This window comes from Brassica napus, chromosome C7 (genome assembly GCF_020379485.1).
Source record: "Brassica napus cultivar Da-Ae chromosome C7, Da-Ae, whole genome shotgun sequence".
Lineage (NCBI taxonomy): Eukaryota > Viridiplantae > Streptophyta > Magnoliopsida > Brassicales > Brassicaceae > Brassica > Brassica napus.
Genome location: NC_063450.1, coordinates 27,837,570 through 27,856,627, shown reverse-complemented (window position 1 = coordinate 27,856,627; position 19,058 = coordinate 27,837,570). Strand labels below are relative to the sequence as shown.

The 19,058-nt window shown below is 34.9% G+C and overlaps 2 protein-coding genes across 4 annotated transcripts; one reads left to right on the top strand and one right to left on the bottom strand.

Moving 5' to 3' along the window:
* The first annotated feature begins 103 nt into the window (after positions 1-103).
* Positions 104-1,742, top strand: LOC106409267 (DNA-directed RNA polymerase I subunit RPA12-like). 3 transcript variants are annotated; one of them, XM_013849922.3, is made up of 6 exons: positions 104-237; positions 468-596; positions 746-786; positions 1,211-1,279; positions 1,369-1,425; positions 1,494-1,742. In XM_013849922.3, exons 2-6 carry the CDS (start codon positions 479-481, stop codon positions 1,566-1,568), a joined length of 360 nt encoding a protein of 119 aa, XP_013705376.1. In that variant the 5' UTR covers positions 104-237; positions 468-478; the 3' UTR covers positions 1,569-1,742. The 3 variants fall into 3 exon arrangements, with proteins under 3 accessions (XP_013705376.1, XP_013705377.1, XP_013705378.1); XM_013849923.3 differs by having other exon boundaries at positions 107-242; XM_013849924.3 differs by having other exon boundaries at positions 146-282.
* Positions 1,743-13,798: 12,056 nt separating this feature from the next.
* Positions 13,799-15,033, bottom strand: LOC106408974. Its single transcript, XM_013849667.3, has one exon. The coding sequence runs from the start codon at positions 14,594-14,596 to the stop codon at positions 14,015-14,017; it is 582 nt and encodes a 193-aa protein (XP_013705121.1). The 5' UTR covers positions 14,597-15,033; the 3' UTR covers positions 13,799-14,014.
* Positions 15,034-19,058: the final 4,025 nt, after the last annotated feature.

Sequence of the window (19,058 nt, the reverse complement as noted above, 5' to 3'; positions counted from 1 at the left end):
AAAAAAGAGATATTTAATATTGAACTTATGTAAAAGCCCATGGTTATTTAATAATGGGCCTTTGCAATAAAAGCCCATTTTATACTTCTACTACCTTTTGTTTCAATTTCTTCGTAAAAAAAGCGACTTCTTTTATATCCGCCTCGCCGCCGCCGAGAACCGTGAGCACATCTCTCGCTCAACACCGTTCGAAACGCTAACCTCCTTCATCTCTCTGCTCATAAAATTGGTGTTTCAGTAAGGTTTCGTTACATGTCCTAGTTTCTTACAAAGTACATTATGGTTAGTCTCTGGTTCGTGATTAGAATAGTTTCATCATCGTTCTCCTGTAGAGTCCGCTGTGCCCTTTAACTTTGGTTTCTGTAAGCAAATTGAAACATATTTATAGAGATGAGTTATTTGTGTTTTTTTTTTATGTGTAAGTACAAACGCTAAACATATTTGTGTGTGTTTTTTATCCGTGAAAGGTTCTTTTGTAATGGAGAAGTCTCGGGAAAGCGGGTTCTTGTTCTGTAATTTGTGTGGAACGATGCTAATCTTGAAGTCGAGCAAGTATGCTGAATGTCCGCTATGCAAAACTACGCGAAACGCAAAAGGTATACAAAAAAATCGTTTTTGGTGTTCTAATTAATTAATTTCTTGGTTTTGGTTAATCTTATTGTGATCTTTTTTTTCTTTTAGTTTTAATTAATTAGCTTCTTGGGTTTTGGTTAATTTTATTGGGCTTTAACGTTATTGTTTTCAGAAATCGTTGACAAGCAGATAGCTTACACTGTTTCTGATGAGGTATGCTTCTTTCCTTTATTCAGCAATGTGGATTCTTGTCTGGCCAGTTTTGCTGCGTCATGCTTGTATTCTTATGTGTGTTGTAAATCCATCGAAATTGGTTTTTGTTCCACGGAGTAGTAAAGATATTAAGCTTGACTTACTAGACAGTGAACACATACATCCCCGTCTTGTCTATATAATTAATTTCAAACCTGAAAAGAAACGCTACTCTATTGTTATTCTTGTAAGAACGATGCATCATGAGTTGTTTAAACCCTATAGTGGGAACCCCCGAATCTAAAGCCACTTGGCGTTCCAATCCAGTTCCAGCAAACCTTTTCATTTTTCATTTTTTTTCAATATGAAAAAGTAATAAGAATGAGAGGTGTTACTATTTTTCAGCAGGATTTTCATTCTCATCATGATCTTTGGCGTTTTGTAGGATATCAGGAGAGAACTAGGAATCTCTCTGTTTGGTGAAAAAACGCAGGAAGACACTGAGCTACCAAAGGTTTTATTATATGACAAAACACACAATCACCGTACGTTTTTTTTTTTTGTCAGTCTCTGACTTTTAATTTTCATGTATTCGTTATGCAGATCAAAAAGGCGTGCGAGAAATGCCAGCACCCTGAGCTTGTATACACAACCAGACAGGTAAGTCCATGCTTTTCAAGTTCTTAGTGTCAGAGAATGTATTCATCTCGAGGTTTCTTATATTGCAGACAAGATCAGCAGACGAAGGACAAACAACATATTATACTTGCCCCAATTGTGGACATAGATTCACTGAAGGCTGAGATTATTACATTGTCTAGTATGAGATTCGATTTACGGAGAATAACCAGTTTTGTTTCTTATATTTATGTTACGAAAATGTTTTGTCATCATTACGACATTATGTATTGATTCTCACACTAATGTTACGAAATCAATAGTCGATGTCATAATCAAAACCGACTTAATTTATGTCATCTGAAACTTTTTTTATTAGAAATGAGAGTGTGGTTTACACATTAGTTGTTGGTTTAGTGATAACCGGTGGTTTGTACCGGCTAGATTATTAGTCTTTATATAGTGATTGTACAGCAATTTTACTCTTTAACCGAAATAATATTCATTTTCATATCTTGAGTTCATCTCCTTCTTCCTCACGAAGTGTGATCTCTGATCGTTTCTGTTCAACATCAATTCATCTAATATGTTCTTTTATTATTAGACTACTTTCTTGCATGTTAATGAAGCGATTTTGGTTTATCTATAGCATATTTTGTGATTAACCAGGTTGTTTGTTCATCTATAGCATATTTTGTGATTAACCGTTGATCTGACTATATACCAAATTTATATTCTAACCGATAAATTTTTAATCATATAATTAATCTTACACCGTGCTATAATAAAACAAACAGCCTTGTGAATTGCAATCTATTGAAGGCTGTAGTGGCAAGTTGCAGCGAGGAGTGGGAGAAAAACCAAATCCAAACCAAAGTATATGTTTCAACCATTCGTTTAAAAGTTTAATCAACCTAAATACTTTGGTGTTGTTTGGTTTTAAATAAACCGAACAAAAAACTGAACTATTTATTTAATTAGATTAACTAAAGATATCACTAATTTTAAGATTTAAGATATTTTATTATTTAACCTAAACATTAAGCATAATTTTATATATTTTACTTCTATATAAATAAAAAAAACACAACTAACTATAAAATAAAAGAATATGAATCTTGTACACTATCATTGAAACCGAAAAAATAACATATGATATTTATATTAGATTCAAAAATAATATTATAAATTATTGGATTACATTTTTTATATACATTTTTGTTGTGATGTTGGGTTTACATTTAAATATGAAAAATAAAAATTTAGTGTCAAATGATTTGTTTTATTTTTTATTAATTATATTTCGTAACAGAACTAGAATATAAGTATCAAACAAGTAATAAAAGGGTGATATAAGCTCCATTGAACCTATCCACGTCAGCATAAAAAATCAGCCAATGAGAAATTTGGTTTTTGCCACATCACACCGGATTTGGGTAGTGTTGGACCGGATTTGGGTAGTGTTGGACTGTTTTTTTTTATCCGTGAAGTGAATTATTTGGCCAAATTTCATGTTATCTTCTATTCCAAAACTCAATCTCTTCGCCTCCACTTTTCAGAGCTTCATCTCTTCGCCTCCCATTCGTATCTCTTAAGCTTCCCTGTTTTAATTATGCCATAATTACTACTTCTGATCTCTTAAATTTTCGTCTTCGTCGCCGTCTTCAACCTCTTAACGATCGGACCAACCACTTTCAGCGTTTTCCAAGTATTCTATTGACTACAGCTGAAACCGATCTCCGCCAAAGTAAAATCAGTGTCTCTCTTAAGCTATGAAGATTTGGGTCTTGAAGGAATCAAACAAAGAGTTGAGTTTTTTTTTTTTCAACTTTCGATTCCTTATTCTGTCATCGTGATTAGACTTAGCTAAGATTTGTGCTTGATCCGTATTCCTACAATGTTACCATGACTGAAAACCTGGCGGCTGAGAATGAAAGGATGAATGATGTCGCAAAGATCAAAGTTGTTGTACGTTTTCTTCATTCACTTCTCTCTCTCTATCAGGCATCACTTGGTTTTAAACTTTGAACTGAGAAATTTACATGTCTTTTTGCATTGTGAGTACTGAGTACTAATCGCTTCTTCAACATGATGCTCCCTGGTTTTTTCAGAACAGATGCCTAAGTAACTTTTAAAAAAGTACTCAGCAAAAAACGAGGAAGACGTTGTTGACACAAATTCCAATTGCTTAACAGTTCATGAAACCAAACTTAAGCTCAGTCTCTCATGTTTTGGGTTTGTGCATCCTCAATTGTCTGAGACATCTCTGTAGCAAAAAACTAAGACTGATCTATAACTAAATTTATCGAAGGTTGAGTTGACTAGCCTATGTTGAAAAGCATGAACCTGTGTTTGATGCTGTGCTAAATGAGGAAGTATCAAATGGTGAGGTGGGTGATATATGAAAGACATGATCAACACTTATCTGGAGTAAGTCTTACTTTACAAATAATCAGTTACTGTTGTGATTCTTATTTCTAAAGTTATTATACCAAATTTTGTAGGTTTATCGTGAGGCAGTGGATCCCCTAAATTTTCAGCGCATTAATGCCACTTGCTTGGCATATAGGCAGACAGGTAAATAGTCTCCAAAGAAAGCATAGATACACAAGGTCCCTTTCCGGAAAATATGACAAGCTAATAGCAAGTCCTTGGATCCTAACGTCTAAAGTGTTTGACATATGTTTTCTTGATAATCATTCATGAATATAGCCTTCTCAATCTATTTGAAAATTTTATGATTCCTTGATAATCAACACCACATATATCAGAATAATACTCTGCTTTAACTATGCATTGACCCATTTTCTATAATTGCATATCCTCAATGCTAACCATCGTTGGTGTATGTTTGTCTCTCAGGTAGTTGTAAAACCTAAAATATGAAGGCTTTGCCTCTTTAAGTCTTCAAGGGATATCCTAAGGTCGGTGCACAATGCATACAAACCCAATTGTTTGGTATAAACCATATCGGTTCTTCTCCGGTATGCGACTTATCCTACAAAGCTGTGTTACCCGAACACTACAAGAAAACATAATCTTAACGAGGACGGTTTTCCTCGTTACTTCGTCGTAAAAGAGGCTTTACGACGAGTTAGCGAGGAAGCGCGTTTGCTCGTTACTCGTCTGTCGTAACACATATTTCCTCGCTAATTCGTCGTAACTTAGCGAGGAATATATTTCGTCGTAAAGACGAAGTAGAGCTATTCGTCGTAAAGACCAAGTCAATATTCCACGTAAGGACGTCGCTATATTTCCTCGTAAATACCTCGAAACGAGTTCTTCGTAATCTACACGTAAATACCTTGAAAAAGTTTCCTCGCAAAATACACGTAACAACCACAAAAGGTATTCCTCGTAAAATACTCGTAAATCTTTCCTCGTTATTTCCTCGTAAATGGTTCCTCGTAAAATACTCGTTTAGTATTTCTCGTCATTTCCTCGTAAGGTTTCCACGTAAAGAGGTCGTACATTAGCTACGAATTTACTTCGTTTTTATTATTTTACAGAATTTAAAAATATAATTAAAAAATAATTAAAATTATTTAATTTAATAATAAATTAAAATTTAAAATAAAAATAAATCAATATGAAAATATTTTATATATAAATAAGTTTTGAATTTATATAATACAACAACCGAAAAAAAAACTAAGGGTCGTTCATCGCCCGGTAGAATTCATCACTCCTCCTCGTAACATCCGACTCGTTATGTACGTCGGATGACTCGCCTTGAATGGGATGTTGTTGTCGCATGTTCCTCAACATGGACTCCCATTCCGGATTTGTGGCCGCAATAACGTCCAAGAAGCCCTCGACTCCACCCATACGAGATTTTGTCGCGGTCAACTCGTTACGCAGCTGAGCGGACTCTCTACGCAGCTCAGTGACTTCATCATCCCGTCGCTGACCATAAGACGATGTCGCTCTCGGAACATCGTTGACGGAACCAATACCCAACGTCCGTCCCTTTTTTTTAGGGACAACCTTAAAAACAAAAAATAAATATTGTAAGTAAAAATTTAAAGTTAAATTAAATGAATAATAAAAAATTAATTTTTTTGAAAATTTACCTCCTCGTAAATCTTATCCACTTCAAGTGTGGATAAGGTGACGGGTAATCCGTCGGTAGACTGCTAGGTCAGCTGAGTCTGGCGGTCTTCAACCCGAGCAACTACGTCGTTGTAGATTTGCTCGGACTTGCCATCTACAAATACGCCCGCCTTATTCTTGTGGGTCCTCTCGTAAAGTTCCATAAGAGACGGGAGATGTCCCGTCTCTTTGGCCTAAAAAATATTTAAGAAAGTTAGAATAAATTAATATATATATTAAAAAAAATATTTAATAAAATATTTAATTACCATTTCCAAACGGACACCGGCGTGGGGTTTTTGGCCAGTAGTGTGAAGCATCGGCCCGTTTCCGTGCTCATCGACCGTGTTACGAGAGTTAGAGCAAGCCTGAGCGATTCTAATGGAATCAGGAAGGCGCCAATAACGGATGAGGCCATCCCACACATCCGTGGTGAGCTCAGCGGGTTTGCCACGCTCATACCCCTTCACGATCCAGTCACCCTTCCAGTTGGAGACCGTGTCCAACAAGCGAGCTTTCGCCTTCGCGTTAAACTTCTTCCTCACCCTTTCAGTGATCCCCAAGGCCCAATTATATTTTTGCTGTTGGAAAAAATAAATTAACAATTACTCCCTCTGTTTTTTAATGTTACATATTCTAGATTTTTCACACATTTTAATAAAACATATTAAATTTGCATATTTTTTTTTGTTTATCTTTGTTTCATAATTTTAAGCCAATAACAATTCAGTAAGTGCAATTAAGTTTTTTGAAATTTGCAATTAATTAATAAAACATGTCTTGAAAATGTAAAAAATAGATCTTTTTAAAACAAATTTTTTTCCTAAAATATGTAATATTAAGGAACAGAGGGAGTAGTTTTTTAGAAAGTATATATATAAATCATGAAAAAATTAAAGTATATATAATTAATTAATAGAAACTTACAGCGTAAATTTTGAACCACGTCTTTCTGACGTAGTGAGGCGTCTTACTCCAGTTTGGATGTGGCATGGAGAAGTAACCCTTGATCGTGTCGGTTACGTCCGATGCAAGACATCCGTTAACCCCCCACCTGGAAAATACAAATTTAAAATATAAATTATTTTTTAATGTTATAAAAGAAATTTAAACGAATTAAAAAAAAATTAATGCAACATACCACAAAGTTTCGTCCGGTCGGTCTGGGTCGATGACTGGTAAACCTTCTCTGCCTGGCAGACTGAGAATGTCCTCTACAGTGTACTGCGAGTAAGGAGCACTCGGAGGCACCATCAAATCAGGATGAATATCGGCGACCATCGGAGGAGGCACAGGAGGAGGCATCGGAGGAGGCATATGAGGAGCCGATGGTGCACTAGAAGAAGTAGACCCAGAGACTCTCTGAGTGTACTGAGTCTCGGGGACAGTCTCCTGACCCGAAGAACCGGGAGCGGAAGAAGAGGCCGGGTCTAAACGACAACCCGGCTCACCGAAGATCTCTCTGTAATGGGCAGTAAGTCTTCCTTTTCGAACCTGGAAAAAAAATGAAATTTTTAAAATTAACATCAACAATATATTTCCCAACATTATCCACCTAATCAACACTAAATAACATAAAATCCGCAAACCTATCTAAATTCCCTATACTAACCACCTAATCTATCCTAAACTAACCAAATTAGAGAGGAATCAGAGAGGCTTACCATTGCTACGAAATGGAGAGGAAGTAGAGAGGAAGTAGAGAGGAAAGAAAGAGTGAGCGCTCGAGTGTATATATAAGATTACATATCGTCGCAAATTCCTCGTAAGTTTACGACAAAATAGCGAGCAGTTACAAAGACCCGTGTTTTTTTTACGAGGAAATTGCGAGGAATCACAAATGCCCGTATTTTTTTATACGAGGTATTAACGACGATTTAGCTTACGAGGAATTAACGAGGCTTGCTTTCCTATAAATATACCCACAACTCTCATTCTCAAACCACACACAAACTCCCAAATCACACCTTATCTCAAATCACATTCCTCAGCAAAATCCTATTCAAATTATAAATATTTGAAAAAAATAGGAAAAGAAGAAGATATTAGAATTCATGTGGGCGAGACTTACGTATTATAATTGCTGGAAGTCTTGCCACTTGTTAATCTGGTATTTCTCTCCTTTTCTTTTTTTTTATAGTTTTTACACTACGAGATATTTACGACGATTTGTACTTACGTGGAATTAACAGGTTTTATGTTTAAATCCTTTTACGTGGTCTTTACGACGATTTCTGCTTACGTGGAATTAACGAGTGTTTTGTTTAAATCCTTTTACGTGGTATTTATGACGATTTCATCCTACGTGGTATTTACGACGATTTCACCCTACGAGGAATTTACGACGATTTGTGCTTACGTGGAATTAACGAGTGTTATGTTTAAATCCCTAGAATCCGAAACCCGAAACCCGAAACCCCAACCCCGAAACCCAAAACCCGAAACCCCAATCCCGAAACCCGAAACCCCAAACCCGAAACCCCAAACCCGAAACCCGAAACCCGAAACCCAAACCCCCATCTTTAATTCTCTACTTCATATATTCCAAACCCCCATCTTTAATTTTCTACTTCATATATCCCTAGAACCCGAAACCCGAAACCCGAAACCCGAAATCCAAAACCCGAAACCCCAAACCCTAACCCCCAAACCCGAAACCCCAAACCCAAAACCCCAAACCCGAAACCCCAAACCCCATATTCCTTATTTTCTACCTCATATATTCCAAACCCCATCTTTATTTTTAGGTTTCGTCGTTATTTCCTCGTTGTCTTACATGGTTTTTACGACGATTTCATCCTACGTGGTTTTTACGACGATTTCATCATACGTGGTATTTACGACGATTTCATCCTACGTGGTATTTACGACGATTTCACCATACGAGGACTTTACGACGATTTGTGCTTACGTGGAATTAACGAGTGTTATTTTTAAATCCCTAGAATATGTTGGCGCAACACCACCATCATCATATCTTCTTGGAGCTCTTCTCCGGGTACGTACTTTTGACGCAAAGTAGTACGATGTGAAGTGAGAAACTTCTACTGTCAAACTTCCAGCAATTATAGAACCTTCAACTTTGGCGAGGTTCTTTGCTTTTCCCTTCAAATATTTCATGGCTCGCTCATACTGATACATCCATCCGTAATGTACAGGTTCACGAAGCAATGCCTCATATGGGAGGTGGACAGCTAGATGCTCCATGACGTCAAAAAATCCGGGAGGAAATATCTTCTCCAAGTTGCACAATAAGATGGGAATGTTCTCCTGAAGCTGTTCCACAACTTCTTCTTTAAGAGTGCGTGTGCTCAGATCCCTGAAAAATGCTCCAATGCCTTTTATATTCAAAAAAAAAAAAAACATAATGTTAGTCATATATTATTTTGTAAATTATTGTGATATAATACACTACGTACCTGCAAGTGCTTCATGTACGTTTGTTGGAAGTAGCTCCGCAAATGCAAAGGGCAGTAGTCGTTGCATAAATACATGACAATCATGACTCTTCATCCCGGAGAACTTTTGACCCTTTTCAACACATCTAGAGAGATTCGAAACATACCCATCGGGGAACTTCACTTCTGATGCCACCCAGTTGAACAACACCGACTTTTTTCTGAAGATAATCTGAATATCGGAACGGGAACTTGTCCATTGCTTTTAATATGTAACTCGCTTCTTGAGCAAATATCTGGCAAGTCCAAACTTGATTTTATGTTGTCTTTTGTCTTCCCTGGGACATTCAATATTGTATTCATGATGTTCTCAAAGAAATTCTTCTCTATATGCATCACATCGAGGTTGTGGCGCAGAAGAAGATCATTCCAATATGGCAACTCCCAAAATATACTCTTCTTGTGCCAGTTGTGATGAACACCGTAAGAATCTGGCATATTACGAGGGACATGCCAATTACCACCCCAAAGATCTGTTTCGTTAGCTCCGTAGTAGTCGATTTGCGCTTCAATTTGTTTTCCAGTTAGATATGGAGGAGGAGTGTCTCTCACAACCCTTTTGTGCCTAAACAAATTCTTGTTTCTTCGGTAAGGATGGCAAATGGGAAGAAATCGACGGTGACAATCAAACCAACTTGTCTTCCTACCATTCTTCAGTTGAAACGCATATGTCGTTCCATTACAATATGGACAAGCTAATCTCCCATGTGTAGTCCATCCAGACAACATCCCATAGGCAGGAAAATCACTTATGGTCCACAAAAGCATCGCTCGCATCGTAAAATTCGTCTTCGTTGAACAGTCATACGTCCTCACCCCTGTTGAGCACAAATCCTTCAACTCTTTTATCAGTGGTTGTAGGAAAACATCCAGGGACCTTTTTGGATGGTTCGGACCAGGTATTAATATGGCCAAGAATAGTAACTCCCGTTGCATGCACATCTCCGGTGGCAAGTTGTATGGAGTAAGAAAGACTGGCCACAATGAATATTGTCTCCCTGACATTCCGAACGGACTAAATCCATCTGTGCATAATCCGAGATACACATTCCGGATATTGCTAGCGAAATCTGGATGTACTTTGTTGAAATGTTTCCAGGCTCTTGCATCTGATGGATGAGTCATCTCACCATCCGTCTGAGTATGCTCGGCATGCCATCTCATCTTTCCAGCAGTCTGCTCTGATTGATACAATCTTTTCAATCTGTCTGTAATTGGTAGGTACCACATCCTTTGGTACGGTACCCTATTACGTCCCCGTCCTTGCGGCTTGAATCGTGGCTTCTTGCAGAATCGACATTCTTCTAGCTTCTCATCATCTCCCCAATAGATCATGCAGTTGTCGATGCAAACATCTATCATCTCCGAAGGCAACCCAAGACTATAAACCAGTTTCTGAATCTCATAATAAGAATCAGCAGACACATTGTCTTCCGGCAAATACTCTTTAAACAAGTCCACCCATTCGTTCATGCAACTTTCAGGTAGATTGTGATCAGTTTTAATATTCATCATTCTAGCAGCTAACGACAATTTAGAGAGACCTTCTCTACAACCACTGTAAAGTGGTTGATTCACCGCGTTTTAACATTTTGTAAAACTTTTTTGCATCTATATTAGGTTCTTCATCTTCATCATGAGCTACGAATGCATCAACTACCATATCATGAACCATATCATAATCTACCATCTCCTCCTGATGGTAACTATGTTCATTATGCAAATGATGATCAACCGGTTCTTTTTCCTGAAAATTGCTATTACTACTACTAGCTTCGTTCTGAACATAATTAAAACCTTCTCCATGTTGAAACCAGATATAGTAATTTGGCGTGAAACCTCTATTTATTAAATGCTTCCAAACATTTTCACGGTTTGCCAGTTTCGAATTGTTGCATTTCCGACAAGGACATAACATGTTACCACTTTCTTGGGCGAGCGGTGTTGAATCTGCTTGATGCATAAATGTCTCCAGACCCGCAAGGTATTCTTTCGTCACTCTCCCGTTAGCATCTCTATGCATATACATCCACTTCCGCAACTCGTAAATAGTCCCGGAGCCAGCCATTTTTTTTCTTTCACGTTTTTTGTTGTTGGTGTGTTTAAAATGATGTTCAAACATCCATATTTATAGGAAAATTTGAATCTGGTAGTTGTAATTTTCCTATGAATTTACGACGAAAATTAATTAGGTGGGCAAAAAAAACGTGTAACACCTATAAAGTTGGTTGATTCAAAAATTTCCTCGCTAAATACACGTAAACTATTTCCTCGTAAATACCACGCAAAGTTTACGTCGTATTTACGAGGAAATAGTTTTTCCTCGTAAAATACTCGTAAAATTACATCCACTTTACGACGAAACACTTTTGTCGTTACGTTACGAGGAAATAACGATATCGATGACTTTAGTTTTTTACGTAAATTCCTCGTAAACTCGACATAAATTTACGAGGATTGTTTTTCCTCATTAAATTTCGTCGTTAAGCGTGTGTTTTCTTGTAGTGGAAATCCGAAATGCGCAAGAGCGATTTAACGTGTACCGCGTGGATTATAGTAAGTCTTCGGCATGGTCTTTGTTTTGCTATATGATATTCTTTGATTATTTAGTCATAAATTTTTTACAAAGTTTAAACGGAAAAGTATTTTGTAAAAAAGTTACGACTAAATAATCAAAGAATATCATATATTTATACTTTTTCCGTTTTTTGATAGATGACGTTTTTTTAAAAAAAATATGTTTTAAATTACGGCTTTGAATGTTTGTACCCGTACTGCACCCGCACTACATATATTTTCGTTATTATATAAACCGCATCGTAGTTATTCCGCAGTTGTCCCGCATGTTGCCATTCGGACCCTACATGTTGTTTTTGTTTTTCAATGTAAAATTTATTAATTTTATGCAATATTGATATCACTTTGTATGGGTAAATGTACTTAAAGGTGGTCTTCTTCTGCTGGAAGTTCAGACACTATGCCAACTGAGTAAAGAAAGAACTAAAGAAAGGTATCAGAAGAGCAAGGAGTGCCAGAAAGTCATTATTTTGCTTCAGTTAAGAGTTCCATACAAATAATAGTTTAGGATCTTTTCTGGTTCCCTTTATTCTCTAAAAACCCACTGCACATGTACATGTAGAAAAGGCAACTCCACAAATGGTTACTCTATCAAATATTGTAATACTTTAACCCTCACAAACCTATTAACGATGATTCTTATAGATACATCCATTTTTATTGGCCTTTTGCAAAGATTTTTGGCATCACTATTGAATACCAGATTGGTAATTGTTTAATCTTTATGTGATTTATTTTGTTTTAACGTTTTTGATAATGTCATTTTCTCTAATATCAAGATTGGGTTCATATAACATAGATTAGAGTTATGTGTATGAATCATGGAGATGACAAAACCTTAGCATTTCCTCATAAAGTTGCAAATCAAGTAGTTGATCCCAATTGCCTTTAAAGATATTATCTCGGAAGCATTTTTTATGTGTGTGAACGTGATGAATCCACCTTGCTTAGGACTGGAAAACGTGCTAAAATAGGATTTTTATGACAACTTTTCTTGGCATTGGAAGTATTCAGATCGGGAACTAAAAGGTGCTAAGAGCACCTCCAATGATAGTATTAGAAGGAATTTTAAGCATTTAAAGAAAAAGAAAAAGAAATGAAATTAAGAAAGAGAATGAGCAAAATTTCTTAGTTATGAGTATTTAAAAAACTATAGGATACTAAAATGACACATGTCATTCAAATAGATGATTAACAAGTATAAAGAAAATAAAATCTTTGCAACTATTGTGGGATAAATCTCGAGTGTAGAAACTATTGTGGTATGTTGTTGAAGAACCTCAGGATGATGCTACTTTCGATTAATATATAGTTCGTACTTATAGTGTGTATCTGGCAGACTAATTTGTCAAGGTCTCTACTACAATACGTGAAAATGGAGGATCTATGACTACATACTCTTCTTTTTATGGCTGTTGTTTTTCTACAACCTAAACAAATAATTTTCTTTGCCCGACACATTAATAATCAAGGTTAGTAAAATGTCGAGTTTTTAAAATCACTAATTATTTTTCTTTCTACAGATACTATATTCTTTCAATAAAAAAACAGTGAAATGGATATTGGAGAAGAACATACAAAATAGATGTTGCAAAATATTAATATGATCTAGGATATTATGTTCTAAATTTCTTTCTTGCATGGCAAAGAAAATAAGACATGATTCTCACGACTCATTCTCATGAAAATTGTATCTTCAATCACTATGATTTCAATTGTTCCTAATTCCACCACTTTCTAAGGGAAGATAAAAATGAATCGATATAGATACTCGAATTATATAATGAAAACCATAGTACCAATGCAAAAGAGTATAAGTTTTGTTAGAATAAGTAAAAACTTATTATTAGTAGAAAAATGAAAACTCAATTATTCCAAATTTTAAATTAGTTGTCAATTTAACAGAACATAAATCAAAAATAAAAGAATAACTAGATCATAGTAAGAAATTTTGAATTCTAAGTATCTTAATTTTGTTTGACATGAATAGTTTAAATATTTTATATTTTTGTGAGGATTTTTATTTCTATAATCGATAACATTATATATACATTCAAATAAAAGTGCCAAAACCTTAAATTAAATTTGTAAAACAACCCGGGCGTAGCCCAAGAAAGGCTCTAGTATAACTAAAAACCAATCGATTGAACTCAAGAAACACAAACAAAATCAAACCGAATAAACACACAAATAAAATCGCTCGACTTAAATTAAAGTTTTTAAAACCCAAATATACCAAAAGGAATCCAGACCAAACTGAAATGTGCACCCCTAATTGCAGCAACATGTAAAAGAACAAGGTCTTAGTATTGGTAATAATCTTATAGAAGGAAACAAACATAGAAGAAAATATATTCCGACAAGGCTTATACTTTGTGCCAACAGAGCCTATTTAAAAAAACTTACGGCTTAGCAAATCGCACAAAAAGGAGAGAGTTCTATCACTTTAAAAACGAGACAGACGCAAGCCCATGGGCTTTAATTTATTTGTAGTATCATCGACCTTAACGTAGCTGTAAAACACGACGTATGTTATTGGTGGCTACGTCAGTTTTGCCGGCAGCTTCTGCGTTGCAACTAAGCTTCGGTTTCATAGAAAACCTAGGCATGGGCAAACTACACGGCGGAGGAGATAATAACATGATCGCTGGACCGGGATAACCATCAAATCCTTCCGGGAAATCACGCTTGTGGTTAGACCGGACCGGAACCGAACCGGTTCGAGTGAGTCTCGGTACAGTTTCAACGCACTCTGCTTTCTTCTGCTGTGTTTGAGACGTTGGTCTTGTTTGAGAGTAAGGGAGACTAGAGTTGTTCACACGTGATCGAGAGCTGTTGACGCGTTGCAGAGGGAAAGTAGAGCTGTTGACGCGTGGAAGAGGGAGAAGAGGAGGCTGGGAGTAGCTAGGCGGCGGTGGAAGATGCGCCGGAGAAGATCCCCAAGAAGACGTTGGGTTGATCGGAAGAGTCAAACTTCCTCCAGATCTTGAAAGCGAACCACGAGAACTCCTTCTTTTAGGGTTCTTGTATGGTCTCGAACCAGAAACTTGTTTGCCCGGGGAACGTTGCAAAGATATTGTTTCCATCGATATAATATGAAAATTTTACTTTGATATCTCAAGAAAAGGTGGTATATATTTTTTTTTGTTAAAGAAGCAGGTTTAAAGAAAATTTTGAACTTAAAAACAAGGGAAAGCAGAGAAAAATAATTCTGTATATGCTTTAGTGGCGATGATCTACCAAATAATACGAACGAAAGCCCTGTAAGTTTATAAAAGTTTCAATGTTTATAATAACAAAAAGGAGAAAACGAAGAGATTCTAATCAAAACGTGTTTACTTTTAAACTTCCATTCAAGATCCGAAGGATCGTTTGATAAAATATACTACTCTCTAAAGAACCCTAACCTCAAGAGGACAGATGTTGATAAGCACTGGGACGGCTGTTTCCTTTTATAAACGAACAAACCAAATAAAAGTCTAATTTTATTATGGAGTTTAATTTTTGTTAAGTATTTATTTATTTGAGACTTAAAAATGTCGTAGTAGATTAATATTATAGCTTCAAGTTTACAATGCACTTGCGCAACACAGCACAAGTCCCGGCAAACACTGTGGGGCGGTCACCGCCTTTTCAATATCAACCGTCGGATCATGAAATAAGTATCACAATAGCCGTTGAGAGAATCTGACCCGTCTAACACGGGATCTTCCTTAGGTAGATCTTGACCATACACGTCGGTATCATCGGTGGCTTTCTTCGTTGATGACCTCATGTGGAGGGAAAGTACGGGCCCCAGTCAATTCTGTCACCGTGATCTTGATCACGTGGCATCACACCAGCCAATCATCCTTCTCGTGAGGTTTTTTTTTTTTTTGTTTTTTTTTTAAAGTATTGTCGTGAGGTTTTTTCATAATAGGATTGGTCGGTCTTCAACTCTTCATGCATTGTTTGCATGTGCCTGCCATCAAAATACTACCAATGAAGAAGATTTCGAATAGTTAATTTATATGGCGGACACTATTAATATAGAAATCATCAAGGATATCACTACGATATTGTTTATCGCGTAAAGATCAGTTTTGTAATGATCAACTACGATAATTTTAATTTTGTTTTTACCAAAAAAAAAAACTATGATAATTTTAATTGAAATGAAAATGATAGGGTATATTTATAATTAATGTTACCATTTGAACAATTAAGAACTAGCTAGAAATCTAATAAACTATTTAATAAAACTACGTCCTGCAAATCAAAAACTAGTCATTTTCTTAATGATACCTTCTTAGAGATTGAGCCAATCGGCACTGCCAAATCTTTAATGGGTGAGGCTGTTTTTAATATAAATAGACAATTCACAGCTGACGACTATAACTACAAATTAACTAAACTAGGTCCGTTCCCGGGCTACGCCCGGGTTATTTGTTTGTGAAAATGTTGAAACAAAATATCATATTAAATTTTGGTGTTGATTGTATGGACGCAATAAGTGTTGAGGTGGTTGTTGTGTCCTCCACTCCAATCTCCACCAAATAAAACTAAAACAACAGTAGCTCAGTGGATGACATAACGTTAGCTAAAGTTAATTGCGAAATCGTTTAATTACATAACCCGAAAAAGTGACCTTTCTAGACATGGGTTTCATAAAGTTGGAGTCTTAAAATAATATTTGATATCTTCGCATAGCCTTTTAGATTAAGATTCCATCATGTTAAATCTTGATACATAGCATATAAAATAGTGATTATTAGTACAATTTTTGTAGGTGCTCTACATTATAATAAATTAGCAATCAGGGCAATATGATCTTGGAGTGTGACGGTTGTTAGCACCTGATCCTCGATAATCGTTAACATAAATTTTAGAGTTTTGTCCTGAATTTATGTATATAACATAAATTCTCTTATTTCAAAAGGTCGGAGTCTTATTTCGAATAAATTCAGCAAAAGAAAAAGTATTCCAATAACCTATTTAATATATAAACACCCAATTTTCAAAAAACGAAGCATACTTAATAATATTTTTTAAACGTGTAATTGTTGAAAACTTACAGTTGAATATCGTTTCAGAATATTATTTTAATATATATGTTGGTAAAATTTTTATTGTAATAAACGAATTTGGAGTTTTGTAATATTACATAAATTAAAGGTCTTTAAAATCTATTTGAAATTTCATCATCTATTATTCTTTCTTCTTGCTCAATCACATCTAGACATCGCCTTTTTTAAGTATTATATAGAAGTAGGGTTTTAAAGGAAAGGAATCATAAAACAATTTTATATGAAAATAAATCTAGGTATCAAATTTGTGAGAGAGAGAATAATAATCCGAATGATGCATGAAATAGGGTCACTCCGTGCTGCATGTTTTTGCGTAATCCCTTATTCGCCTTTTGAAATGCTTTATGTAATCAATTGATTTGTTGAAGTAGAAAATTGTTGCTGGTGTTGAACGGAGTATAAGTTTGCCTGCAAAATATTGGATATTATTCTTATGCTGTTAAATAAAAAAATTATATATGTATGATTTTTTGATGTGTTATATAGAATTATTTACCTTGGATTAGTTTAGGAATTAAGCTTGTGACGATCATAACTTTAAATTTTCTATCTTTCTTACTTTATAGGATGCTAAAATCTGCTGCTTGCTTGTCGCACAATATGAGTTTGACGATCGTTGACCTGAGATAGAGATGTGGTATGAAGATAATAATTATTCTGTTGTTAACTATTGTGTTAAACTAACCTGTTCAGCCGTAGGCCAATCGTGGCATCAATATTGAGTTCCGGGTGGTGAGGTTTTATTTTTTGTATTATGACTATCTGTCCGACGACATCTGCACATTTATTTTAGAATAAATATACATATTTGTTTAATTAATACTGGGATGACATATTTACCTGGTAAGTGTGTGGGCAAAATGGCCAACCGCAATAGATTTCTGTATTTCTGAGGAGATAAACTGTGAACTGGAAATATCGGACAATCGAGTGTAACATTCAATGCTATTGTCTTTTGGTTGATCTGAATATTGTAAGGCAGTTGGGTGAGTTTCCGTTGTCGGGAATTATGTATGACAGAAAATCTCGAGAACTCATATGTATCTCCTTCGGTTAAGTTTTTTGGATCATCTGGCTGAATGTCTCCGGTGACCCGACCTTCTAATAGTTGTCCCTGGGTGTGATCAAATTTTGGTGTGCCAATCCAATTAAGTAAGCAGTGAGTTATTTAAATCAAATATGGTGGATTGGAAAACATATATATATATATATATATATATAGAAGTTTAGAAAAGGCTTACGTGGTGGTCGTAGCACAGGAAGCCGATGGAAGTTCGAGTATTATCTATTTGGTGTTTTTTGATGTCCCAAACATTTCTTATACATACTATGATAGGACGCACTGAAACCCCTTCTTGAAGTTCGTGGATTCTTTGGGGAATGTGTTGCATTGAAGATGTCACTAAAAAACATTCGATTTAAAAATTGTAATAAGGTACATGAATTTCTAACTATATTTATTACACACATGGATTTAAAAAGGCATTCGCCTACGGCCCCCAAATTTTGTAAAATATTTAGGGCCCCTAATTACAAAAAAAAAAAATTACTTGATATTTAATGTATTTTTTTAGTTAGATTTTTATTATTATTTGATTCTAAATTTGACTTGTGTTTAAAATAACTAATTTGTGATCAATTTTACAATATTTTATATAAAACTATAAAGATTCTATTTCAAATTAACTATAAATATTTGATCCATATTTGTCTTCTTTGTATATATTATGAGTTAAATTTATTTTATATATTTATAGAATTTGATTAAAAATTTATAATATTTTGAATATATAGTTTATTGTATTTAATTTAAATGCTAATATTAAAATTTTTAACAGCGACCAACATTTCAATCCAAAACGCTAAAAATTTATAGTTTGGTTTTTAGTTTATAAAAATTTAGAAAATGTTAAGGTAATATATCAAAACTTTTTAGTGTTATATATATATATATATATGTTTTTTCAAAAAAAAAAACTTTATATAATTCGAATTTAAATAAAAATATTTTCAAAAAAAAAAATCATGTAAAATTTATTTAACTCGCCTCGGGCCTCCAAAAACCTTCGCACGGCACTGAAACACAGTATTTGTATATTACTTTTGATGTAAGTTAAATATATATATATATATATATATATAACTTTCAAGTCCTTAAAACTCAAACTAAAAAAAAAACTCGAGACATATCGCTGTGAAGACTGGGAAACTAATATATATACTATTTTCGTGAAAAATTGAAATTAACATTCGTGATATTTAAGTATATATATAATTAAAGCTTGTCTGTATAGACGAAGCAACTTAGCATACAATATACTGGTTTTTTACAAAACGTGATTTACATAGCCACTATATATCATTGACTATAGAATCATCCCTTCTATTCATAAGGAATAATTCCAACGTAGTAAAAAACGTAAAAAATTATAAGGATGACATTGTATTATTTATTTAGTCTTATAAAACGTTCTGGATAGTT

Coding starts and splice junctions, on each gene's coding strand:
- LOC106409267 (XM_013849922.3), top strand. CDS start 479: ATGGAGAAGTCTCGGGAAAGCGGGTTCTTGTTCTGTAATTTGTGTGGA. Junction 1,280..1,368: donor AAGACACTGAGCTACCAAAG/GTTTTATTATAT, acceptor TTCGTTATGCAG/ATCAAAAAGGCGTGCGAGAA. Junction 1,426..1,493: donor TTGTATACACAACCAGACAG/GTAAGTCCATGC, acceptor CTTATATTGCAG/ACAAGATCAGCAGACGAAGG.
- LOC106408974 (XM_013849667.3), bottom strand. CDS start 14,596: ATGGAAACAATATCTTTGCAACGTTCCCCGGGCAAACAAGTTTCTGGT.